This window comes from Mesocricetus auratus, unplaced genomic scaffold (genome assembly GCF_017639785.1).
Source record: "Mesocricetus auratus isolate SY011 unplaced genomic scaffold, BCM_Maur_2.0 Super-Scaffold_100009, whole genome shotgun sequence".
NCBI classification, from domain to species: Eukaryota; Metazoa; Chordata; class Mammalia; order Rodentia; family Cricetidae; genus Mesocricetus; species Mesocricetus auratus.
Window position 1 is genome coordinate 58192278 of NW_024429193.1, and position 25409 is coordinate 58217686.

The 25409-nt window shown below is 46.2% G+C and overlaps 2 protein-coding genes and 1 long non-coding RNA gene across 4 annotated transcripts in view; 1 reads left to right on the forward strand and 2 right to left on the reverse strand.

The window, feature by feature from the left end:
* Positions 1–232: 232 nt before the first annotated feature.
* Positions 233–3001, reverse strand: Adam30 (ADAM metallopeptidase domain 30). Its single transcript, XM_005084308.3, has one exon. The coding sequence runs from the start codon at positions 2493–2495 to the stop codon at positions 288–290; it is 2208 nt and encodes a 735-aa protein (XP_005084365.1). The 5' UTR covers positions 2496–3001; the 3' UTR covers positions 233–287.
* A 730-nt stretch (positions 3002–3731) lies between these two features.
* LOC121142386 lies at positions 3732–14866 on the forward strand. 2 transcript variants are annotated; one of them, XR_005879398.1, is made up of 4 exons: positions 3732–4369; positions 7534–7630; positions 8639–8711; positions 9440–14866. It is a non-coding gene; the product is annotated as an uncharacterized LOC121142386 (long non-coding RNA). The 2 variants fall into 2 exon arrangements; XR_005879397.1 differs by lacking the exon at positions 3732–4369 and having other exon boundaries at positions 5779–7630.
* The window catches only part of Notch2 (notch receptor 2), a 135857-nt gene continuing 120764 nt past the window's right edge, over positions 10317–25409 (reverse strand). The window contains exons 26-34 of the mRNA XM_013123808.3: positions 24607–24954; positions 23656–23798; positions 23329–23539; positions 22500–22596; positions 20685–20850; positions 19129–19430; positions 15980–16127; positions 15263–15360; positions 10317–14643 (exon numbers count right to left, since the gene is read on the reverse strand). Of these exons, the coding sequence (XP_012979262.2) occupies positions 13255–14643; positions 15263–15360; positions 15980–16127; positions 19129–19430; positions 20685–20850; positions 22500–22596; positions 23329–23539; positions 23656–23798; positions 24607–24954 (2902 nt within the window). The 3' untranslated portion in view covers positions 10317–13254. The remainder of the gene's footprint in view (positions 14644–15262; positions 15361–15979; positions 16128–19128; positions 19431–20684; positions 20851–22499; positions 22597–23328; positions 23540–23655; positions 23799–24606; positions 24955–25409) is intronic.

The following is a 25409-nucleotide window of genomic DNA, read 5'->3' on the forward strand; positions in this document are numbered from 1 at the left end:
TGGACTTTCCTCTGAACACTAATCACCCCCTGACATGGACTGCATCCAGATGGGCCATTAGCAAGCAGTCTTTTCAGGTAACCCAATGCTTGATCCCATCCTGAAAGGAAAATGAATCCTTAAGGGGGATTGCACTGATTTGTTTCCGAACAAGGATAGCTGATTTTAAATGTATGAGAAATTTGTGTGAAATCACTCTGCGAAAAGAAAGAAGAGTCATGTGAATAAATGATGAGCTTGTTAAATAGGCAAATGTATTAGATGACAGGATTGCCTAGTTACATTTTTCACTGGTCAGCCTCTGTTTTAGGATGCGCCTTGACTGGTTGTTTTTGCCAGTGATTTTTACACCATTTTTTAATCACCTGACTAAAATACACAATGATCACTGAGATGGCGAATAAAGCAATACGCATGATCATCATATACAGAACTGGAAATGATGGTGGTGGTTCGGGTTCTTCTGTCCTAGGTCCAGGGGGTCCACTGTCAATGCTCCCACCAAATCCCACCTCTTCACAGAATGGGGGTTCCCAGCCATACACGCAGTGGCAGTTCTTTCTATTATTGCAGGCACCTCGGCCTTTGCACTTGGCAGGCAAACAGTCGAACTTCAGGGTGTCAGAGTCAACACAAGTTTTGTTCATACACACCTGTTTATGAGTACAGAAGGAGCCATCATTAATCCTACCTATGTCAGGTATGTTATGGGCTTTCATGAAATCATGATAGCCTGTGCCCCAGCATATGATATTATCTCTCTTCAGATGGGTGACTATTATAACAGAGTGTTCTGGCACTTTGGGGATGGCGTTAACATTTATACACTGTAGCCTGCCACAGATTGCATTGTCCATATTACACCTTAAGTATCGAGCTTTATTAATGCCACAGTTACCATACTGATCACCTATCATATTAACTTCATTATAACATTGAGGAGGACCCTCCTTGGCAGTAGGTCCAAAAATGCTCTGGCACTGTAAGTTCTTGGATCTGCATCCCTTCTGGAAACAAAGTCCTCCAAACCTGCAGGGAGTTCCATCCTGCTTGTAAAAGTCCTTTGGACAGTAACCTGAGGCCCCATTACAGTACTCGGCAAGGTCACATTCATTTTCTTCCTTCCTACACACATATCCTGATGGAAGGAAGTCACATTTATGACAGCAAAGCCCGGTGGAACAGTTGACACCTTTTTTCCATCTGCAGTCTGGCCCACAGCAGAGGTCTTGTTTGCATTCCTCTATGGAACCACAGTCGCATTGCTCTGGGTGTTCAACAATTTTGTTTCCACATCTCTTAACCACATAAATATTTTCTGGGATCTCAGATAGACAATATGATATTTTATAAGCTGCATGTTTAAAAAACTGAAGGTAACTACAATTGCTAAACCCTACACGTCCTGAACCCATGACGCAGTTCTTCCTACCTCGGCACTGACAGTATTCCAAATCGTGATTCATTCCCACAGCATGGCCCAATTCGTGAGTGGTCCAAGTAGCAGGTCCGAGGAGATTTACATTTAGTAAGGAGTTTGCTGATCCAGCATGGTACTCTTCACACACTCTTCCCCAGGACCATGCTGAGGCATCGTCAAAACGTTTTCCCAGATATAAATGTGCCCAGTCTGAGGGAAGCCGAAAATGCAATGATGACCTTTTATACAGGACGAATTGACCTAACACTAGGTCTAAAGTGGGATACTGAGTATAGATTTGGTCATAGGGTGACCAAATTTCAATTGCTTTTAAAACAACCCTCATCCTGACATCATGAAAGTAGGTGTCTATAATTGAAGTTAGAAGAATAGCTTCATAAATGACTCTAGTCCGATTGCCAAGTAAAATTATAACTCTACTTGTATCAAAGACCAAGAGCAATTTCAAATACTTTTGGTGCCTGTAGGATTTATGGAAGGTACTTATCCTAGCCGTGTCCTCTTCCTGGATGGTTTGCTCATCTGTTTCTTCATCAACCACGCCACAGGTCTCATTGCTAGCTCCGTCCTTACTTAGGAGATACACAACGTGTTCAAATCTAGAAGAGGTCCTGAGGGGCTCGATTTGGTAATAAGTGGAGTCTATGTTCAAGATGCCGTGCAGACCACCCATGCATGTACTCATGGTAGCTTCAGATTCCTGAGCGCCTTCCACAGAGCCCATGTAATTGCACTCATTTGGTATGTATGGGTAATCCTCTATCAGACTGCCCTCTTGAGAGAAGGAGAAAACAGGCAGATTTCTTGGCAACAGAAACTTCTTGGGCCATAGATGAATAACATGCTTCTTGCCCTGTATCTGTAAGAGGTACGACAAAGAACTGTCCACACCCCGCTCCCCTTTCCTAAAGGTTAGCTCTTTGGGAACGGTGATTTCATACCAGTCAAACCCCCAGTTTGGGTCAAATAGTAGGTCACCGCCCACAGCCTCAAGCAAGAACATCGCCAGAAGCAGCCAGCAGTGTTGGGGGAGGGAGGTCCACATTAACCTCATAATCTGTTCTGTTTCCCTGCGTGGTTTTCCTGAACTCAGCCCTGTTATGCGCTTCAGACTTCCCTGAGACTGATTCCACTAGAAGCGCAGGAGCCCCAAGTGCTTAGCTCCCCTAGCAGGCTTCCCCGGGAAGCCCAGCCTCTCAGGGTCCAGTTGGTCCGTTTTCCAGGCTCATCCCTGTCCTAACGCTCCAGTTCCGTTTTTTTTCCTCCCCCTGAGGGGGTGAATTCAGCTCGAGCTTAAGAATGCAGGGAAAAGTGCACACGAGAGCAATAGAGATGAACGTGTCCCAAGTGTGTCCTGGACTCTTGGGACGGTGAAGGGGTGGATTTAGAGTCAGAAAAGGAGAAGGAATGGGGAAATATAGAGGTAGAAGAAAACTTACTGCGTAGTCTGTCTACAAGAGACCAGAAGAAACCGGCCATGTTATAGCTGCCTGCCCCACCCCCTCCCGCGGCGCACTCCTCACTGGTGAGGGCTCCCAGTTTCTGCTGGGGCCCTCCAAGAAGCTGGAGGCCCAGCAGGGTCCCAGAGTAGCGGCCCAGATTCCTCATCCCCACCTTCTGCTCTCCCCAGCGGCTGCCTTTTCAGGGAAGCTCTGCACCCAAACCAGAAAGTCTCGGAAGTCATTTCGCCTCTTTTGCTGCATGCCAAGAATTCACAAGATGGTGTTGCCATGCACAGTGAGCACTTGCTGGGGTGGAGGGAAGCCCAGGACTGTTATGAGAAGGGTAGATGGTGGGTATCGACTGTCGGGTGAATTGTGTGAATTGCAGACGAGAGGTGATGAAACAACAGTTAAGAAAAAAGACGTCCTCAACTCAGAGGACAAAGGGGCTTCACAGCCACAGACCATTCCAGAGTCGTGAGAATTGACGACCATTTTCAGAAGACCCAGTATGAAGTGGGGAAGGGGCAGTTAGGGAGCCCTTGCCAGTCCAGACGTGTTGTCTGTAGGCAGAAGTCATGGCTCGGGACTGAGCAAGCACTTACACGGAGATGAAGGCGCCCTCCTCCTCCACGCTGGAATAGTAACTGGCTGGGTCTTGGGTGGGCAAACACAGCTTTTGTGAGCTCTTAAGTACAGTGGCCTGGTCTTGACTAGAGAATGCTATTTCCCTTTGCTCCTCCTCCACCTCTGGTTTTTGTTTGTATGATTTTGTTTGTATTTTGGTTTTTCGAGACAGGGTTTCTCTGTAGCTTTGGAAGCTGTCCTGGAACTTGCTCTATAGATCAGGCTGGTTTCGAACTCACAGAACTGCCTGTCTCTACCTCCCCGAGTGCTGGGATTAAAGGCGTGCACTACCACTGTCTGCTCTACCTCTGGCTCGTAGAGTCTTCTCTTTTTGAAGGGCCCCTGAGCCTTGCAGGACAGCAGTGTGGGGTAATGCCAGATGCCTCTCTGTGGCTGAGCACTCCATATAACTTGTAGCTTCTGCATCAGTAGTGATGATTTTTGTTTTGTTTTTTGTACTAGTCATTGGAAGATGAGATTTCCAAATGTGGTCAGGTTCTTGGGCATTCATTCTTGGATTGCATAACCAGAGCTAGGCCTGAGGCCGAGTGTCAGCATAGTGCTCCATGGAATTGTGTGGGAAAAGCAGACAGACCAATTCAGAGACCTCAGGAAACCTAAGATGTGTGGTCAGGCTAACAGAAGAGGTTTGTGACAGTCAGAGGAGTGGGTTTGGATAGTTTCAAGAACACTGAAATTAGTTCAAGAAAAGTCATGGTAACAGTGCAAACTGGTTCAGGAAATGGCTCCTTAGTTAAGCCAGACACCAGGATGTGCGTGTACAAACTGGAGATTAGATAGGTGAGCTGATATAACTAGCCCGCATCATCAAGAAGCTGAACACGGCAGAGAAGAGATGGTAAGGACGCTGGTGGGGGCCTCATGACAGGGAATTGATAGAGAGGTTCCTGACCATTTTCATCTGTTGGTGGGAAAGCATGCAGAGGGTCAAATGCTTCAAATGGGTGCCCCAGCAGCTCCCCTCAGGACCACCCAACAGGAAGCTGGGCACTGCTGACGGAGGCCCAGGGGGCACACACTACTGGGAGGTGAGACAGGGCCGGGCCAGGGATCAGCATGCTCTACAAGCTCAGCCACAGAGTGAGAGTGAGGAAGTGGCAGAGGGGACCCAGAAACAGGAAGGTTTTCAAAGTCCCGCTGAACACTGTTAATAAGGCAACAGATATGGAGCGGCTAACAAACACCTATGTTATCTCCCAACCACCGGTCCCCACACTCTCTCCCCACACGGGGCTAGGTGTCAGCTGCCTCTGTCTTTAAAAATATACATTTTAAGACACTATGTCCACTTTCTCTTTCAGTGACAGGGTCTTACTATTAACTATGTTCAAACTGTAGTGAAGTCTCAGATCTGTAATCCCCCCAGGGATTATAAACATATGCTACCACATCTGACAAGATACTAGAACTCTTGAGAAATGGAGCCTAGTTGGAGGAAGCTGCACCACCTAGGGTGTGCCCTTCAAGGGGTTATTGGGATACTGGCCTCTTCCTCTTTTTGCTTCCTGGCCATGAGGTAACAAGTTTCCTGTGGCTGTGATGTTCTGTCTTAGCATTGGCCTAAACAATAATGGGCCAAGTGACCAGGACCCAAAACCGCCAAAGCCATAAGTCAAAATAAATCCTTTTCTTTATGAGTTGATCATCTCAGGCATTTCTCCACAACAATGGCCATAAGGGGGCAGAAAGAAATTTGGGGAGACGATGCTATCGCTCATGGTCTCGGTGGTGTAACAGCTTTACAGACACACCTGTATCTCAAACAGATGAATGTACATGTATTACAGACATGGGACCATATGTAGACAAATACTGAATGGATGTAGCTATTTATACACAGATCATACCTCAATAAAGTGACTATCGTTTATCTTTAAATTTGTAATATCTAGTACAATATAAATGGTATACAAATACGATATTGAGGAGTTATGACAAAAATGTACTGGTTCAGTTCAGTTTAGAAGCCATCCCCAACTCCCTGCACTTTCTCCACTGTATGATTCTGTCCCTAGCAACAATCCCTCCCCTTCTGTATCTCATGTGTGCTGTTGCCTTCTTTAATCCTGTCCTGAAGTCCCTTTCATATGGTGACTGAAATCTGGAAAATAGTACATGTTGCTTGTATTATTGCAACATTTGCTTTTCCCAGTAGGTAACACATATCACAAATAATTTTCTACATCTGCTTCGATGCCCCCAGCAGGTGTGGTACTCTGCAGCAGGCACTGGTCACCGGCTTGGCCATTCCATTTCCCTCATGGGTAGTAGCTGCTGGTGTGCTATTCAGAAACTTTACATTGATCTTGTTTTAAAGTCTTCCTAAAACATGCTAGTAGATATGAACAAATATATAGGCCTTTACAACAATTCATAATATATGAATATACACACACCTTTCCCCCTTGAATCTATTTCTATTGTGTTAGATTGCTAGATCTTAAATTAGCAAAAATGAATTAAAGAAAATGAAAGTGTTCCTATTGATTAATGTTATTAACTCACCCTCCAAAAACTCATGTTCTTTCCGAACTAAGAGCTATACTGTGCCTTTGGATTTTGTTGGAATTAAGAACATCTAATCAGCAGCATGTGCCAGTAGCTGTCACATGAGAGAGCACAGGTACCTGAGAGCCATCTTCCACACTGTATATTATCTAAGACTTTCACTAGAGAAGGAATGTAGCCCAGTATTTAATTTTCATTCTTAGATTATTAGTGAGGTTGAGTATATTTAGTAACTGAAAGCAAATCTGCTTTTAAGTGTGAAAAATAGCAGCACTTCAAGGGGTTGGGAGATGGCTCAGTGGGTGATCTGGCAAGGCTGCAAAGGCCTGAGTTCGAATCCACAGCATCCATGTAGAAAGCCAGACATGACTATGCACATTCCTGTAACTCCAGAATTGAGGGTAGGGGACAGGCAGATTCCAAGAATTTGCAGGCCAGCCAGTCTATCAGAAATGGTAAGTTTCCCCCTTCAGTAAAAGACCCTGCCTCAAGGCAATAAAGTGGCAAGGAAAGAAAGATACCCGATATCCTGGGAACCTCGGCATGTACTCACACACATATATCACATGTGCAAACACACACACACACACACACAGCACACATAAACATATACCATACACACCCCACACATATGCAACACACAGAACACATGAACATACATACACATACACCACACACACACACACACACACACATACACAACCACACACATGATAAAAAACACAGTAACACTCTGAGAGCCTGGCACTTGGGAATCCACTTGAAATACTGCAGGAAGGAGTCTGTTTATGGAACTACTAGAACCAAGAAGGGAAATGCCTTACTCCTGAAATTCCCTGCAGCTCAGTCTACTGATAAAGCTTAGCAGAATGCCATCAACAAACGTAATGAGCCTTTTAAAAATATTTGTGTGTGTGTGCACGCTTCTGCATGCGAAGGTCAGAGTTGGCATTGGGTGCCCCCTCTCTCTCCACTTATTCTTTGAAGCTGGGTCTTTTCCTGCCCCTGCCCCCCCCACGGCCCCAGGCTGGTGTTTTCTCAGGTAGACCCAAAAGGACTAGAAGCCCTAGGCTCCTGTATCTGCCCTTTCAGACCTGGAGTTACAGGCATCTGCTGGCATGTAGGTGCTGAGATCCAGATCTGAGTCTCAAATGTCCTTGCTCACTGAGCCATCTCTCCAGCCACCCCTCCCCACTTTGAGATAGGGTCTTGTTACATAGCCCAGAGTAGTCTCAAACTCATGATTCTTCATCCTCAATGCTCTTGTCTCAGATTTAACAGACAGCTCCAAATTTTTGCTCCTCTACAAATCAGTCTTCCTACCCCACATAGGATCCTGCATTCCACAGCTATAGCTTCACATTTGCTTCTGTTCACTCTCTGTAGTGGAGACGAATTTCAATAGTTGGGATGGGGTTTGATGATTATCTCCATGTAAATGTATGAAATCAAGTGGTCTCAAAGTAACATCCATTTTTTGTTTCTCTGGCACAGGTAATACTGCAAGATCATGTTGAATACAAGATATGAGGGACAGCTATCACCTGTGTTTAATCTCACTTTCAGATTTGTACTCTCATCACTGAGCATGGTATTTGCTTAGATTCTAGTGGATACCTTGTTAATTTTGTGAAGTGCCCTGGTAGTCTGTTGTATTTCCCAATTTTTTCATGAGGATGAAATTTTATCAGCACATTCTTGATTTTACCACAGAGATGGTGGGTTTTCTTGATGTGGTGGCATCTATTGATATACTTAAAGTACTTTCATTTTATGTTTATGGGTGTTTTGCCTACATGTATATATGTGCACGGTGTGTGTGTGTGTGTGTGTGGTGCCCCCAGAGGCTGGAAGAGAGCAATGGGTCTCCTGGAACTAGAGTTTCAAACCGCTGTGAGTCACCCACAATGTGGATGCTGGGATTTGAACCCAGTTCCTCCGGAAAGAGCAACTAGTGATCTTAACCACTGAACCATCTCTCCAGCGCTTTTTAGTAGTTGTTCCCTGGTGGTGGGGTTCCTGGTCACGATGGAATTCTAAAAGACCTATTTTGCTGATTAGTTGTTACCCGACACAATCTGGGAAAAAACTTCAGACTTTCCTATAGGCAAGTTTGTGGGTCATTTTTATTGATTAGTGACTGGTGTGAGAGGACCCAGCTCACTTTGGGTGGTGCTATCCTGGGTAGGTGGTCCTGGGATACATGTGAAAGCAAGCTGGGCAAGCCAGCCAGCAGTGTTTGTCCACACCCCCTGCTTCAGTTCTTGCTTCCAGGTTCCTGCCCTGACTTCCCTTCATAAACTAAGCAGAAATCAACCCTTTCCTCAAGTTGGTTTTGGTGACTGTTTTATCACAGCACTAGAAAGAGAACATTACTGTAGTTCTGGCTGGATAACAGCTGATTTAGATTTCTGTATCTGTAAGATGAACCTCTAATTTTCTTCACTTCATGTTTTCCTTTACGGCACACATGGAGGTCAGGGGACAACTTGTAGGGTTGGTTCTCTTCTTCGACCATGTGGGCCCCTGGGATGGAACTTTGGGTGTCATTGTGGTGGCAAGCACCTTTACCCACTAAGCCATCTCATCTTGTTTGTAGGACTTGAAGAATTATCATTACCCATCATGCTGCTGGACTGACTCCAGGTTGGATGATCAATGTCAAGGCTATGGTAAGGAAACCCAGGAGCAGGCCAGGTGAGGCAGGATTATCAGCACAGAATTCCTTTTACTTTGTGTTCTCTGCACACTAGTGACAGGCTAGCAGTGGAAGTTTATAAAAATGTGATTGGAGGATGACGTTTGAGGAAGGGGTTTACATCTTCAAATCCATTTCCCTCACCTCTTAAGCTTTGGCCAGACTTCCTGGCTTTCACTGTCATCAGTCTCTCAGGGTGGGGTGGGAAAGGGAGTGAGATCTGGTTACTAATTCCTTGGTTTCCTCTGAGAGGTATGGAAGGTTCCTTGTGTGCCTTGACACAACATTTGCCATAAGCAGCTTTCCTTCTAGGTTCCAGTAATTCCTCTTGGCTTACATTTCTTTGTACTCAAAAGGTTTAACAGACTGGCCAATGCCACCAGAGTCTCTGTGTTCAACACTGTACTTCTAACACTCATGCATGTACACCTCCTCCCTTATTGAGACGGAGTCTTGTGTAAGCCTGGCTGGCCTTGAATTTGCTAGGTAGCTGAGGATGATCTTAACACTTGGACTCCTCTTACCTTCACTTCCAAAGTGCTGGGAATACAGTCATCTGTCACTCTGTCTGCTTCATTCCTTTGTAAATAAACTGCCAATGATCCTAATTTGAATGTGTGTGCAACTTTAAAGTTGTTTACTATTCTATGCCAACCCCCCCCCAGCATATTCTGTTTCTATCCTTCTCCCTTTCCACGGCAGAGGCATGCATGAGAGGCAGTAACCAGATCTCTGACATCCCACATTGTGAACAGAGTGCTGGCGTTACAGAAGTCTGTCCTACTTCATCTTCATTCTGATGGGAGCCGGTCCCCAGATCTTGGGCTGTGAAGCTATGTAGATGCTTGACTCTGTACACCAATATAAAGTCCAGATGGAGGCCAATGTGTTTTTATGTACGATTATAATACTTAGGAAGTAACTGTGAAGACCTGACAACTACTTAACCAAAACAACTCCCAAGATTTTAATCAAGTCATTTGGAAAAAAAGATTATTATTTATAAATAACCATGCCCACATGATTTAGAAGTATGTGTTAAACAATATGGAAATAAGCTAGATGGTAGGGTTGCTATGAGACTACTGACGTCACAACTGCATCACCACCAAGTACTCATGTCTCACTGACTGACTCTAAAAACCAATGTACTTGTTAATCCATTTGTGTTCCAATATTATTTTATAATCCTATATATTATATGCTACAAGAAAGTCCATACAAACCATCGGTGTTCAGATAAATGCATCAGTAGGTTTTTCTATCCTAATTTCCAACACTTGTTTCAGCAAACATTCTCTGCTTCACGGAGAGGCAGCTGGTCCTGAGCAGTTGTCTGCTGGCCACCTGCTATGGTTAAGGTGTGGGGAGTGACTCCATGTTATGATGCTCTGGACAGATGGGGACCTTCCCCTCAGAAGCATTTACTTATGATCAGACTAAACTAGAAAAATAGAAGGACTCCAGTACCAGGCTTTTTAAGATTCAGGAAGAAGACAATTAAGTTTCTTCCACCAACTATGATGTAGAACAAAGCACCAGAGTGGGGGAAAAGAGTGGAGTATGATTTCACTAAGTCTTGACATGGAATCTTTTTTTATTTTGTGATAAAAAATGTTTTCATATAAATTTCATCTTAAACTACTTGTAGAATGAAAAAATTTTAAAGTAAAACAGTACGCACTTTCCTTCCTATGTTTATAGTCAGGAGCATGCAGTCATTTTCTGGTTACTGAGTTTCTCATACAAATAGATATAATGTCACTTTTCAGGGAAATGTATACAAGGAAGTTGCCACAGTACCAAAACAGTTATGGGTGGGGGCCTCAGGATATAGACATGTGTCCTTCCAAACAGTCCTCATACATTCAAGGCGCTGGTTCAAGTGTAGGTTCTCAAACCACACGCTAACAGACCTCATACCTTTGATTCTTTTCTATGCGAGGCTTACGAGCAACCAAGTTCAATCAAGTGCTGTGGCAGACCTGTGCTGAGGCCTTTCACTGACATCTTCAACTCAGCCTCTTTCCTTCAGGCCCCACCATCACATAAGTCAGAAAACGATGCTTAAAACAAACAAAAGAACAACTGGAAAAATTCTCAAAGGCATGTGGAAGTCAAACAAAGGAAGAATTCATGGAAATAAAAATAAATCCAAAACAGGGATCTATGCGTGGACTAAAGGATGTGTCCTATAAGAACCTAGCTTCTGATTCAGACCCCATGAGAAAAGGGTTACCCACCGCTTCCTTACATAGGTCAAGAGTTCTATCATCTAAGGGATGGACCAGAGGCATAATTGGCAGTTGTCCTCATCTCTGTAGCCTGTTGTCTGTAATGGCAGCTTTTACATCCCTCCTCCTAAACCCTAGATCTACTTTGAGTGATCCTGGAAGGAGAAACAGCAAGTTTGTTCTCCATTGTGTCTGGGGAAGGACCAGGGTATTACAGACCCAGTGGCTGGATTAGAGGCTGTTGTTCCCAGGCAGTGGCACTAGAGCCGGGGGCAGAGAGGTCCACACACACAGGCTCTCTTAATCTGGGACTGTCCATGGGGGGGACAGTCACCATTTAGGGCAGTAAAATGTCTGTACACCATGAAAAGGGTTGGTAGGATGATGTCACCTCATGAGAATAAAACCGAATGACCAAACGTAATCTGCCATAGACCAGGACGGAACAAATTGATTTTGTTGATTGAATGAACTTGGATGGGACTAAAAATTCCCCATTTGTTTATAGACTACCATGGTAACAGGCACAGAGTTACTACAGGGGGCCAAAAATTGACAATGAGAGGGGGGCACTTACTTCAACTATTGCAGAAATAAAGACTATTAAAGTAATGACAAAAAACTCTAAAACAAACAATCCCCCCGCCCCAGGTGATCTCCCTACTAATATACACAAATGCTCCAGCAGAACTCATTTTCCTTGTGTCATGGGCATCATGGCACCACGGAAAAGCAATGGGATGCTGCAGGGTCAATTATTAAGTGACTGAGGGGAAAGATGGAGAAAACCACCATCCCAGTTTTACAAATCCTTCTGCTCTTGAGAGTCCGAGAGACCACTGAGACCACAATACAAGAAGCAGGATTGGAGGTACAATCTTAGTCTGAACACAAGGACAATGCAGAGCAAGTCTCAGCCATCACCAGCTGAAGGTGACCCTAGAGAAAGTCGAAAATGAAGCAAAGACAAAGACCGCTTCATCTGTGTGCTCAGGGGACCGTCCATTCTCCACTTCTGCAACCCGAACACAGATTCCACGTCTTTCCTGAGAACCCACTGTGTGCACCAATGGCGCAGATCACACAGTGTGGAGGGAATCAGATAAACTAGCCTCTGACCTAAAAGAAAACTGGTCATTAGTAAGGCGACAGTCATTGGGTCCCCTGAACCTCCGGCAAGCTCAGTCCTAAGTGGCGAGGGCATCTATGAGGAGCAGTGCAGCAGCCAAGAGTACCTTCATCTGTTGGATCAATGAGTCCTGGGATTTGGGGATAAATGTGCTTCACAGTGGCAGTCAGTGGAGGGCCTGCAGGTGGGCAATTGCTTCTTGAGTGAGTTAGCTTATCTCTTGGTCATTCCAACATTCTCCCACTTTTCCTGCTTTACAACAAAATGGGAGTATCATAGTACCTAGGTCTCCTAGAGTACACGTTTATACTGACTAGGCCAACATGCAGAAGAACAATTTATATCCTTCCTCCTGGTGAGTGTATATGGGGCCCCATGCCCACATGTGGGAGAGAGAATTAAGGTGCAGGTTCAGAAGGGGTCTCCTATCCCTCGAATATCTTGCTTTCTCCTTCCTTTCAGGAATGAAAGATGAAGACTGCAGTGTGTACGTTTACCATAGAAGCATACTTCAAAGGCCGAGGCTGAGAACCATAACCAGAGTAAACCCTGTGAGGCTCCGTTGGGGTACTGGGCATGTGGAAACACAGGCTGATGTTTTTCAGGGCAGGAATGATTAAAAGCACAAAAGTCTTGCCTATTACACACTGATGGGGATCAGCCACAGAGAGGTGCAGAGAGGACAGCACCAAGTGAAGTCAAGGCAGTTTCCAGGTTGAGAAGATAAGACAGGTGGACCTGGGCAGAATCCCAGGCACAATTCCCAGTCAGACTCCCAGAAGAATCTCCTCCTGGTTACAGAAGCCCCCAGGGCTTAAAATGATGTTCAAGCTGCAAGAAATGTCTGGCTGTAAAAGGCCTCCATCGTATTCTCCAAAAAGAAGAGAGTGAGCCTCTTGGATTCATCTTGCATCTCCATGAACTTGTCCGATGGTCACAGATCAGCAGAGTGGAGTCCTCCCCTAAATCTGCACAGATATTCAGTGAAGATAAATGCAATGCTTCTCTTGCTTGTTGGAAAGTTGGGGGCATCTTCTCTCCTGCCTCCAAAAGCTGGTTACAGAGGTTTCTTCATTTCTCTTCGGATAACCTTCATTTGTTCCTCAGCAGCATGCTCAATAGGCACTTTCATCTCTATGCCCGAGGCCGACTCTTCAAGCATAAACCTGCATGTTGCTGTGTGGCGGCTCAGACATGTGTGTTCCAGGTCCCCGCTGACCTCCTCCACCACCACCGGGAGTAGGGCTGGTGGTCACATCTGACCAGTCAGAAGCAGAGTGGGGGGAAGAGCTTGACCACTGGTCAGGAGACTCTGGGGATGGTGTCAGGTAGGGATGCTCACCCTGGAGGTGACCGCCGTGACTGGGGGTTCTCTCAGCAGCATTTGAAGAGGCGTAGCTGTGCTGGGAGGGGGGTGTGGGGTACTTCCCCACAGAAGCTGGGAATGGATGATAGGTTGGAACAATGATCTGAGCTACCTGCCCCTCCTGCTGGGGCATCATGGTAGGTGGGAAAGCCACACTAGGCAAACGGGCCATCTCTGGGATCTGGTACATAGAAGGCAAGGGGCCTGCAACAGTTGGAGGGCAGTTGGACTGTGTCTGAGGAGTTCCAGCTGCCTGGGCAATGCTGCCTTTTGGGATGAGCTGGAAAGTCACAATGGGGGGCAAGGGTTCCCGCTGGGTGGAGATGTGCTTCCCCTCCGGTGGTCTGCTCTGAGGAGCCAGGCCAGGGTGGGCTCCCTCAGCAGGAGCCAGGACCATGCCAAACATTTCATTGTACTGGGTCTCATTCACCTCCACACGGTTCATCCAGTCTGCTGGGACAGTCACTGGATGTAGCCTGCCCAAGCTTCCTGCACTACCGCTGCCGGGGGGGACGATGTGGTGGTGGGCTAACAGCTGGCTGACTGAGGGAAGCACAGTGCTGCCTCCAGGAGCCAGGGGCTGCATTTCATGAAGGTTAGAGAAAGACAGCGCATGCTGGGCATGCACGGGGGCAGCTGGGGCAGCAGCAGCCAGCAGCGGGGTGGGTGAGGCCTGTAAGATCCCAGGGGATGTAATCATGGGAGAGGATGTGGCATCGGAAACATAGGTGTGAGGAGACTCGAGAGAATCAACAGGGGATAAAGTCACCGAGCTCTCGGACAGCTGGACCTTCTCGCTCAGAGATTTCTTCCTCCGATTCCCCTTGCTATCCTTGGCCTCCTTGGCAAGGTTAGGCAGGCTCGTGGGCATGGTGCTCTTGGTGTTGGGCCGTCTAGCCTTCTTACCCATGGGGGTATGCTTCAGACTGAGGAAAGACCTGTTGGGTCCACAAAGGACAGGTGACAGAGCTGATGTCAGTACAGTTCCTGGAGGGCTTGGAGTCACGTTATACTCGTCCAGGAGGCGAACAATGTCATGGTGCATGCGATCCCGAGCCACATCCCGAGGAAGGCGGTCCATGTGGTCTGTGATGTCCCGATTGGCAAAATGGTCTAACAGGATCTTGGCTGCTTCATAACTTCCCTCCCGGGCAGCGAGGAACAAAGGTGTCTCTTCCTGAAGAAAGACACAAGAACACATCTTAATACCCAGAGAACATAAGAATGTTTCTATCTCTGTCCCCACCCCCATCCCCATTTACCCAGGAAATGTTATCTATTTTCCCTTCCCTGGGTGATCCATATGTCCCTGTTACCTAACTTTTCAGGGGCGAGGGCGGGTGGCAGACTGTGGTTGGTATGTAAAATGAATTAAAAAAAGAGAGTGTTTCTAACCTTTATTCTTTTATCCCTTTTGTGTTTGCTAAGTGCTTCCCCTAGGAACTGTTAATGCTTTGGGTACCCAGTGCATCTTCCTATGCATTGAATGTGAATCTGTGATTTCCACAGAGATTTCATTTCTCCCAAAGGCCTCACTATGCTCTCAGGAGCATCATCTGCTAACACAGTAATCAGTGGGATAAAGCAGGCCTCCAGCCAGAGATCCAACTAAGAGACAAGCTTATCTTTCAACACTGAAGTGCTGAGAGGAAATTGAGTTACAGATAAGAGAGGAGAAACCAAGGTATGCAAAGAATCCAGAACACAGGAGAGGGTCTCTGGACCAAAAAGCTTCCTTCCACAAGTGGCCTCCTGAATAAGACACTGCTAAAAGGTTCCCCAGGCTCTGTGCCTACCTTATTGTCCTGCATGTCTCGGTTGGCCCCGTTCTTCAACAGCAAGAGAGTCGCCTCCACATTATTGACGGCAGCTGCCCAGTGGAGGGCAGATTTTCCTGCAGGGCCAACATTTTATAAGTGCACAGAAGAGGAGACTGACACTAAGGAAAACACCCTGGCTTTTTAAGGAAGCCTCGAGCTCCCTGGGGAGCAGGAGGAAGTCAGTGGCTGAGGGAGCTCATAGGACAGCACAGCTGTATTTCTTTCTTTATCTCAGAATATTCTAGAACAGGCTGGGAGTCCCTAGGTAAAAGGATCCCTGGGTCTAATATGTATGTCCTCCACACGCACAACCTTCACATACTGAAGACAGTAGACATTTTATTTTACACCAATTGCACAGTTAGGATATCTCACAACCCCCCTAGTGAATCCGCTCCCATATGATGAGTGGTTATGGCAATGAACCCACACAGACAAACTTTTCATGATGTCCAAAAACCCTCATACAAAACAAAACAACCCTCCGAACTTCTCATCTTAATCTAGGAGCTCCTACTCCCTCAGCTCTTTGAGCCCTACATATTGAAGGGAAACTGTATGAATGGTGGGTAAGAGAATGAAGGACCTGGCAATGGATTCTCTCTGGGAAAGTATTCTCAGGTCATTTAACAATTCCCTTGCTTAGAGACTTGCTTTGTAGACAAGAATCCAAACCCCAGTCCTTGTCCCTACCATGATCGTCCACTGCATTCACATCTGCTTGGCAATTGATCAGCTCTGCCACCATTCCTTCCACAGCCAGGCGGGCAGCCAGAATCAGGGGTGTAGTACCATCATTCATTCTGGCATCTAGATCGGTTACTCGATTGCGGATCAGAATCTAGACGAGAAGCCGAAAAAATATCTCTTAGATGAAGAAAAAGAATGAAACAGAAGCATTCCAATGAGGCTATCCTGGGTGTTTCTAGAGGGCAGGAAAAATTGTATTATCTTCTTTCCCTAGACACCATAATGTCCAATCATTACACAGTTGCTGAATACAAGAATGAACCATTGGTGGATGATGGGGGCATACTGCCCATCAGGACGATGTTGGGCTTTCTAAGGAAGGAGAACGTGTGTGTGGTGGTAGCGGAGGATAACAACTTCAATCATGTGTATAACCTGAGGTCATCCAGAACAACTCATCAGGTTAAAATACTAGAGTATCAAGGAATACACTGCCGACTATGCCAGTGATCAGCTGTAGAGCACAGACAGGCAGAGCTATAGAGGATTTGGACCAGTTACTGCTCCCATCTGACCTGTGCATCTGCGAGGCTTCTTTGTAAAACATTAAAATATTGCTGAGTAAGATTCAGAACCCACTGAGTAGTACTCCATTGTGTAAATGTACCACAGTTTCTCTATCCACTCTTCAGTTGAGGGGCATCTAGGTTGCTTCCCAGATCTGGCTATTACAAATAATGCTGCTATGAACATAGTGGAACAGACATCCTTGTTGTATGAATGGGCATCTTTTGGGTATATGCCTAAGAGTGGAATTGCTGGGTCTTGTGGTAGACTGAGTCCCATTTTCCTGAGGAATCTCCATATTGATTTCCAAAGTAGCTGTACGAGTTTGCACTCCCACCAGGAATGGACGAGTGTTCCCCTTTCTCCACGTCCTCTCCAGCATAAGCTGTTATTTGTGTTTTTGATTTTAGCCATTCTGACAGGAGTGAGATGGTATCTCAGAGTTGTTTTGATTTGCATGTCCCTAATGGCTGAGGATGTTGAGCACTTTCTCAAGTGTCTGTCAGCCATTTTAGCCTCCTCTATTGAGAATTCTCTATTTAGTTCAGTCCCCCACTTTTTAATTGGATCCTCTGGTGTTTTGGAGACTTGCTTCTTGAGTTCTTTGTAAATTTTGGAGATCAGCCTTTTGGCAGATGTGGGGTTAGTGAATATCTTTTCCCATTCTGTGGGTTGCCTTGGAATCTTGAAATTTGCAGGCAAATGGATGGCACTAGAAGAAACCATCCTGAGTGAGGTAACCCATTCACAAAAAGACAAACATGGTATCCACTCACTCATATATGGATGTTAGACATGGATCAGGGGAGTGTCAGCCTACAATCCCATTGTCAGTGAGTCTGGGAAACAGGGAGGTTCCCAAGAGAGATATGTATGATAACCCAGAGAAGAGGAATGAGGCAAGATCTCCTGAGCAGATTGGGAACGGGGAGGAGGGGAGAGGGAACCAGGGAAAAAGAGAGGGGGAGAAGAAGAGGGCAGAGGAAGACATGGGGGAGCAGGAAGGTCGAGTCGGGGTAAGAATAGAGTAGAGCAGGATGAGAGATATCTTAATAGATGGAGTCATTATAGGTTTGAGGAGAGAGTTGACACTAGGGAGATTTCCAGAGATCTACAAGATAACATCAACTGGCAAACTAAGCAATAATGGTGAGACTACCTTAATAGCCCCTCCCTAATGATAAGATTGATGACTACCTTATATGCCATCCTAGAACCTTCATCCAGTGACTGATAGAAGCAGAGGCAGATACCTACAGCTAAACACTGGACTGAACTCCTGGAACCCAGTAACAGAGATGGAGGAGTGATGAGCAAAGGGGTCAAGACTGTGCTGGTGAAACCCACAAAGACAGGTGACTGGACAAGGGGGAGCTCTTGAACCCCAGACTGATGCCTGAGAGGCCAGCATGGGACTGATCCAGACTCCATGAATATAGTGTCAGTGAGGAGGCCTCAGCAATCTTTGGGGCCTTGGGTAGTAGACCAATGTTTACTATGGCGTACGAATGATCTTTGGGAGCCCACTCCACATGGAAGGATGCTCTCTCAGCCTGGACACATGGGGAATGGCCTAGGTCCTGCCCTGGATGAAATCACAGACTCTGGAGATCCCCCCAAGGAGGGCCTCACCCTCTCTGGCGAATGCTGTGGGGATTGGGTGGGGTATTGGGAGGGCTGGTGGAGGGACAAGGGAAGAGGGGTGGGAGAGGGAGCTGGGATTGGCATGTGAAGCATTCATGTTTCTAATTTAAATTTAAAAATATATAAAAATGCCATGCTGTATACATTTTTAAAAAGTATTATATATATTTATGTTTAAATAAATGCTTTGTAATTTAAAAAAGAAAATAATAAATATGAATTATAAAAATCTCAAAAAAAAAAAAGAGGATAAAAGATTCAGAACCCTGCTGCTGACTGAGTCACTCTCTGGCTGTTCAAAGTAGGTCAGCTGGCTTTCCTCCCTTTTCTGTCAAGCATAACTAATTTCTCAGAGACTTCTGAATGAATCCAGTGAGACAGTTACGTGTTTTAGTAGCGTGCAAGCATTACAGGCCTATAAGTTATCTTAGTGTGTGTGCAGGCATGTTTGTGCTATGGCTCACACGTGGAGGTCAGAGGACGACCAGCAGGAATCAAATCAGTTCTCTTAGTTCACTCTATGGATCCTGGGGACTGAACCAGGCTTTCAGGGTTGGCGGCAAGAGCTTTGTGGTGGTGTGAAAGAGAGGTCCTAGTAAGTCTCAGGGCATTTCACTATCTGGACCCCAGCTGGTGGCCATTTGGGAAGGGTCAGGAGGCACAGCCTCACTGGAGGAAGTATGTCACAGGGCAGGCTTTGAAAGACTTGTGCCATTCCCAGTCGCTCTCCACCCCTGTCTGCAGTTCAAGGTGTGGCTCTCCGCTGTTCCTTCCACCACCGTGGACTCCAATCCTCCAGGAGCATAAGCGCCATTGATGTCTTCCTATTGGGAGCTGCCAAAGTGCTCTATCACAGCCATAGAGAAGGAACCACGACAGGACTTTACCCCGAGCTACCTCATGCTTCACGCTCAAACCAACTCCTAAGCTAAGCGCGTCACCTGGAAAACTCCTTGGGCATCTGCTGCAACGGCAGCATGAAGAGGGCAGCGACCCATGTTGTCCTGGGCATTGGCATCTGCACCAGCATCCAGAAGGCGCTTGGCAGCATCAGCCCGTGAATAACGGGCTGCAAGGTGCAGGGCCATCTCGCCAGTCCTGTCTGTCTGTGCCTGAAGGCTGGCACCCTGGTAGACTAAGTCTGTGATGATGTTGGCAGAAGAGTCCTCTGCGTCTTCATCTTCATCGCTCAGGTCTGAACTGCCTCCTCGGAGAGAAGCCAGCATCAGTGGGGTACACCCATCTGCAGGAAGGGAAAGTCCAAATTATTCAAAGAGAAGGAAAGTAACCCATTACTGGAACAGTTCTGCTGAACACCATCATGCTATGGGAAGTGAGTTCCCTGTGCTTATAGTAGCTGTGACAGGTTGTACATGGCTACATTGGTCGTGTGAAGAGTGTGGGAATGCAGCCACCTTCGGATCTGGGGCTCTTCCTTATGCTAAACAAGCTCTGAGTTTATGTGGTATGATGATGTCTTAACGAGACAACATTGTGAATAGACAATATAAATAAACCTCTATGCCTAAGACAGGAACTACATTAGTTCTCTGTGCTCTACTGTGGGATAATGTGGTGGTTTGAATAAGAACAGCCCCCAGAGACTCATACATTTCAATGCTTAGTTACCAGGAGGTGGTATTATTTCAGAAGGACCAGGAGTGAGCTCTTGTTGGAGGAGGTGTGTCCTGGGGGTGGGCTTTGAGGTTTCAAAAGCCCATGCCAGGCCTAGTCTCTCTGTCTCTGATCTGTGTCTGTCAGGATGTAGCTCTTAATTACTTTGCTTTGGTCACGGTGTCTCTTCACAGCATCAGAACAGCGACTAAAACAGATACAATTTTTCTATCCCCTGAAATCTAACTCATTTAATTATCCTGCTTATTCTCCGTATATTGTGTGTAAAGCAATGTCAAATTCTTTCCTTTCTTTGATACCTGCATTTTTAATCTAAAAATTAAGGATTTATTTATTTACTGCGTATGAGTGTTTTGCCTACATGTGCTTCTGCACAATGTATATATAATGCTCATGAAGGCCAGAAAATGGTTGGATCCTCTGCAACTGGAGTTCCAGATGGCTGTGAGCCACCATGTGGGTGCTGGGAACTGAATCCAGGTCCTCTGTAAGAACATCCAGTGCTCTTAACCACTGAGCCCTCTTTCTAGTTCATAATTTAAAAATACTTAAATATTTATCTTGTTGTATGTGTATGGTATGTACACATGCACACGGGCCATAGTCCACGTATGAGAATGATGTGTGTGGATGGTGTGCCTATGCCATAACATGCGTGTGGGTCCTTGTACTCGGGTGGTCAGGCTTCTGTGGCAAACACTTTTACTCACTGAGCAATCAACCTCATTATCCCCAGGTTCATAACTTCCCTGTGGCTGTATTTCTCCACATGTTTCCTCAAGCTCATTCAGTGTCTGTGGAGTTGGCTGGCGGGACATGTGAACAACCAAGCAGAATTAAAGAGGGAAGGCCCGGCACTGACCTGGGCCTCGGACATTCACATCTAGCACAGCCACCTCCTGCTCCGCCTGAGGAGGAGTGAGTGCCAGCGATGGAGTCCGGCGGATGTCTGCAGCTTCAAGGTGCTGCTGTGTCCACGGGCGTCGATCAATGGGGTCCTCTTCTGACAGCAAAGCCTCATCTTCAGCCTGGATAGGGAAAAGAGTTTGCCCTCATTAACCAAGCCCTCCAGAAGCTGCTGACGGGGGCTGAGGAGTGGCAGTCTCTCACCATCTCTATTAACCTTCTCATCCTGTATCACTAACCACTGTGCCCTCCCACCACCCTCAGTTGTGGTTTCCAGTTATGTCTATGCATCTGGGCAGCTCTCCTATACCCCATCCCAAACTCTAGGCTCCAGCCCTAATATGCTACTTTTAGCATCATATTCTCATTTCTGAGTTTCTGTCTGCTTCTTCTCTCTGCCTACAATGGTCTCCTCCAACTTTTTGTTTGACTGACTCCTACTTGCTCTTCAAATGGACTTAGATTTTAATTCTTGTTGACCTTGAAAAGTTCTGTTCCTCTTTACTCAGCTGAACATGTGGCATGTGTTACATGGCACTGTAACACCAGCAGACTGTAAGCCATCTTTCTTTAAAAAATGTCAAACTTAGTGTGCAAAATATTGTGTTTTTGCAAACATATATTATACCTTGCTGATACATTTACCCCCAACCCCTTTCCTTGTGCGTATTTTTTCCTGCCCTATCTATCTAGTTAAATATAGATTCATGTGAGAGGAAGCATGCAATATGTTGCTTTTCTTTCAACCGGAAGGTTCTTGAGAGAATAAATCTCAACCTCACTCAACGTTGCCTGCCTGCACTAACAGTACTCGGCCCAGAGCAGGCATTGAAAGAGGATGAGGAGAAATAACCACATGAATTTAAAAGCATCTGTGCTTTACTGAATTCTTTGTAATAGGGAATAGATAAGAGGCATTCTGGCAACTGCTCTACTGGTTCCCCACAACTCAGAAAGAAAACTATTATTATTATCATCATTATTGCTATTGCTATTTTATAAACAAGGAATATCAAATACAGACAGGTTTTAAGTAACCACCATAAAGTAGCAGGCTGTTGATGAACTCATTCTGACTGATGAGAACAATGGTTTTTGTTGTTACTTTCTTAATTTTTTTGAGATTATAATATAATCACACCATTCCTCCCTTCTCTTTTCTCCCTCCAAGCCTCCCATACATCCCATGCTTTCTTGCCGTCTTTCAAATTCAGGCCTCTATTGTTTTTTTCATTAACTCTTGTTGGATGCATATATAGCCCAAATACAACCTTCTCAGTTTGTATAATGTTACTTGTACATGTTTTCAGGGTGACTAGAGCAATGTTTTCTTTTGTTTAGTTTTGTAGGTAGCTCAGGCTGGCCTCAAACTTGAGATTCCCCTGCCTCAGCCTCTAGATGGCTGGAACTACACCTGGTTTAAAGCAATGTTCTAACCATCACGCTTAGATGCCTCATGAGAAATTAATGGTGTTGGCTTTCTTCACAGTGTAGTCTCATCTTCTCTTATAGAAGTGTCGGAGATGTATTCATAAGGGAACCATGAACACTCACCCACCAGTTCTGACTCAACAAACACAAGCATGACACCTGGGTCAGAAGGCAGGCTAGCTTTATTATTTTAAAAGATCTTCTTGAAGAAGAATATACAAGGGCAACCAACACTGTCAATACTCCAAAGGTCCTGATGTTCATGGGGGTCTAGGAAACAAATAAACTTGGAATGTGGTTCTATGATGGCTAGCAACGGGGCTTTATCTGGACAGCTTACCTTGGCTTTTTTTGGCTGGGGTCCTTCATCATCAACCCAATGTTCACTTGTCCCAGAACCAATCAGGTTAGCCTCTGACACTTGCACTGAGAGATTTCTGATGACGATTCAGAGGAAAACAAGAGCAGAAGTTATGGCTGAACAAATATAGTAGCTTTTAACACTGCACCAGCAGGATATGCCCAGGCTACCCTCTGGCATGGCCCAACAGGATAGGATGCTCAGTACTTTTAACGATTACTTTACTAAGTTTTAAAATTATGTGAATGTGTCTGTGTGTGTATCTGAGCATGAGAGTTTGGGTGTTTGCAGAAGCCAAAGGGGTCAGCTGCCCCTGGTGCTGGAGTTACAGGGGTTGTAAGCCACCCAATGTGGGTGCTGGAAACTGAACCCAGGTCAGTTCATGTTCTTGACTCCTGAGGTATCACTCCAGCCCCTGTAATCACATTACACACTCAGAGGACAACTTGAAGTCAGTCATGCAGGACCAGGGACCAAACTCAGGTCATCAGGCTTGGCAGTGGGCACTTTTTGTCTACTGAGCCATCTTAGCAGCCACGGTGAGCAACATTTGATGTGACATTTCTGAGCATCCTCATTTTTCTGGCTCACCAACAACAAACGTGTCCTCCAACTCAGGATGAGCACCACTGTAGTATGTGTGCACAGTACAGACGCAGCTGTGCTCAGAGACATGGACAAGCCATGAGGGGATGTGGTCAGGGGGACTGAAGGCAGGGGGATTTGAAATTATGACTCAGTACGACATGCCTTTCTGCTCATCTGAGCTTAGCCCTGTGAATAGTGGCTTATTGGTAAACTCTCTTACTTTAGCCCCACGGCATCCTGTCCCACGGGTTCACGGCGCTTGTGATTGCTGGAGTCTCGGCGAAGGGTGAAACCTTCAGGTAGCCAGAGGAAGCCATGCTTGCGCTTTCGTTTGGCCATGATCACTCCCAGCAGGATGATGAACAGGATAATGACAACAGCAACCGCGAGCAGATACAGAAGCGGAGCACTTTTTGGAGCCTCAAATTCACCTGGAAGTTCAGACATGGGGACAGTGCTGTAGAGACACCAACCTCTTAGTATCAGCAAGGGTGAGCCCCAGTGAGGCCCTTTCCCGGCCTTTCCCTTCAAAACCGATGCTACTCACTGACGACAGACACCAGAGGGTAGGACAAGGTTCCCTGGATGGCATGAGAAGCCAGGAGAGCAGCTGCCCCATCTGTGTTCTTGAAGCACTGGTCTGAATCTTGGACACACTGTCGGTTGTCAATTTCCAGAAACACCTTTGATCTTTGGGGTGACCGAGAAGAGAGAAAAAGGGGAAATGGCGGGGAGAAAAGAAGGGTCAGGCCGGCAGGCTCAGTTAGAAAAGCTCATGTGGCCCCCTTTCCCTCCATCTGCATCAACCTTTCTGCCCCTGGGAGAGAGAATGCAGGAACTAGGTTCCTTCAGATGCTAAACGTGGATTCCTACTCAGGAGGGCTCACATCCCGTAGACTAGCTTTCTGATGGGGTGACACTAACAAACAGCTGGGGAACAGTTGGTGCGCAGAGTTTGTAGCGATCTCATCCCTCCCCAGCCTCACCTGTGGAGTGGTACTTAGTGCTTCTCTAAAACTATGCCTCTAGATGTGTGGGCCCCACCCTCTCTATACTCACAGTAAGCAGAAGGGCTACAAATTACAGAATAGCAACAAACAGTGGGACAAGAATGACAGAACAACTGGATCTCTGCTCTTGTCGAGCACGTACACAAAGGGTCTTGAAGATGAGGCAGTAATGAATTCAAATGACACATCACGAATAAAGGTTCCAAGGCAACTCTTGGAAAGAGATTTTGCATCCCAGCATTTAAGAAGTCCTTTCCAACACCCGCCTTTCACTTGCTCTAGCTTATGCTTTAGGACCCTTCAATCAAGGCAGCTTTCCATCCTTATATACAAATGGCTAGGATGTTTGTCTTTAATGGAGAATTCTATTTAAACACTTTGTTTTGGTGGGCTGAGTATTCGTGCTACGGCTCAAAATGCTCAGCTTTCCGTATCACTTGGAAGCACCAGTCCTTTGGGCATTTCTAAGTTCAGAAACTCAAACCTACCCTACCATCTCCCGCTCCTGTTCATCAGGAAGAGACCTGCGTGACATCCTCTGCTTCTTTGAGGCAGCTGGCTTTTCCCCGTAGTAGGGGTACACCATGAGGGCACCCTGAAGGTCTCGCTTAATGCGTAAGTTGGTGTGGAGCAGGGTGCCCAGTGCCCTTAAGAAGCTGCGTGAATCCTGTAGCAGCTGTTCGGGGGGCAGGAGTACCACGATGACCAGGGTGCCCTCTGCCAGGTTCTCCGGTTGGTCAGCGGCGCAGTCCAGCCCATCCCAGCCACACTCCTCGGTGTTGCATCCCTGGTCACAGCGGTTGTCTTTGAAGTGGTCTGCACAGTATTTGTCATACCTAGTCAGGGGAGAGACGGGACAGGGAAAGGGGCTCAGAATACGCTGGGGCTCCACTTAGCTTTCCATTTGGAATGGCTGTAGACTTGCCTACCCATCTTTTATGGCTAATTTTCAGGACCCCAATACCCAGAGAAACTTTCCATGAATCATGTATCCCAACACCGTGAGCTCCACAACCATGTCACTCAACATTACCCTGTGCCTCCTGAATGAGGAATAATACTATAAACATCTTCCTGATATGTCTCGTGGGACCAACTAAGCCAATAACACTATGGGCTGAATTTTCGTTAAGAACGTGTATCTGAAGCCAAATTCAATTTTTAGACTTCCTTCTACTTCATGAACTCAGTAAGGTCGTGAAGGGTTCTAGAAGTAAAAGGTGTCCCAGCTTGCTCCACACCCTGAACTATCTCAGTGCTACACCGAGGAGTGTACCGACAGTCTGTTCTT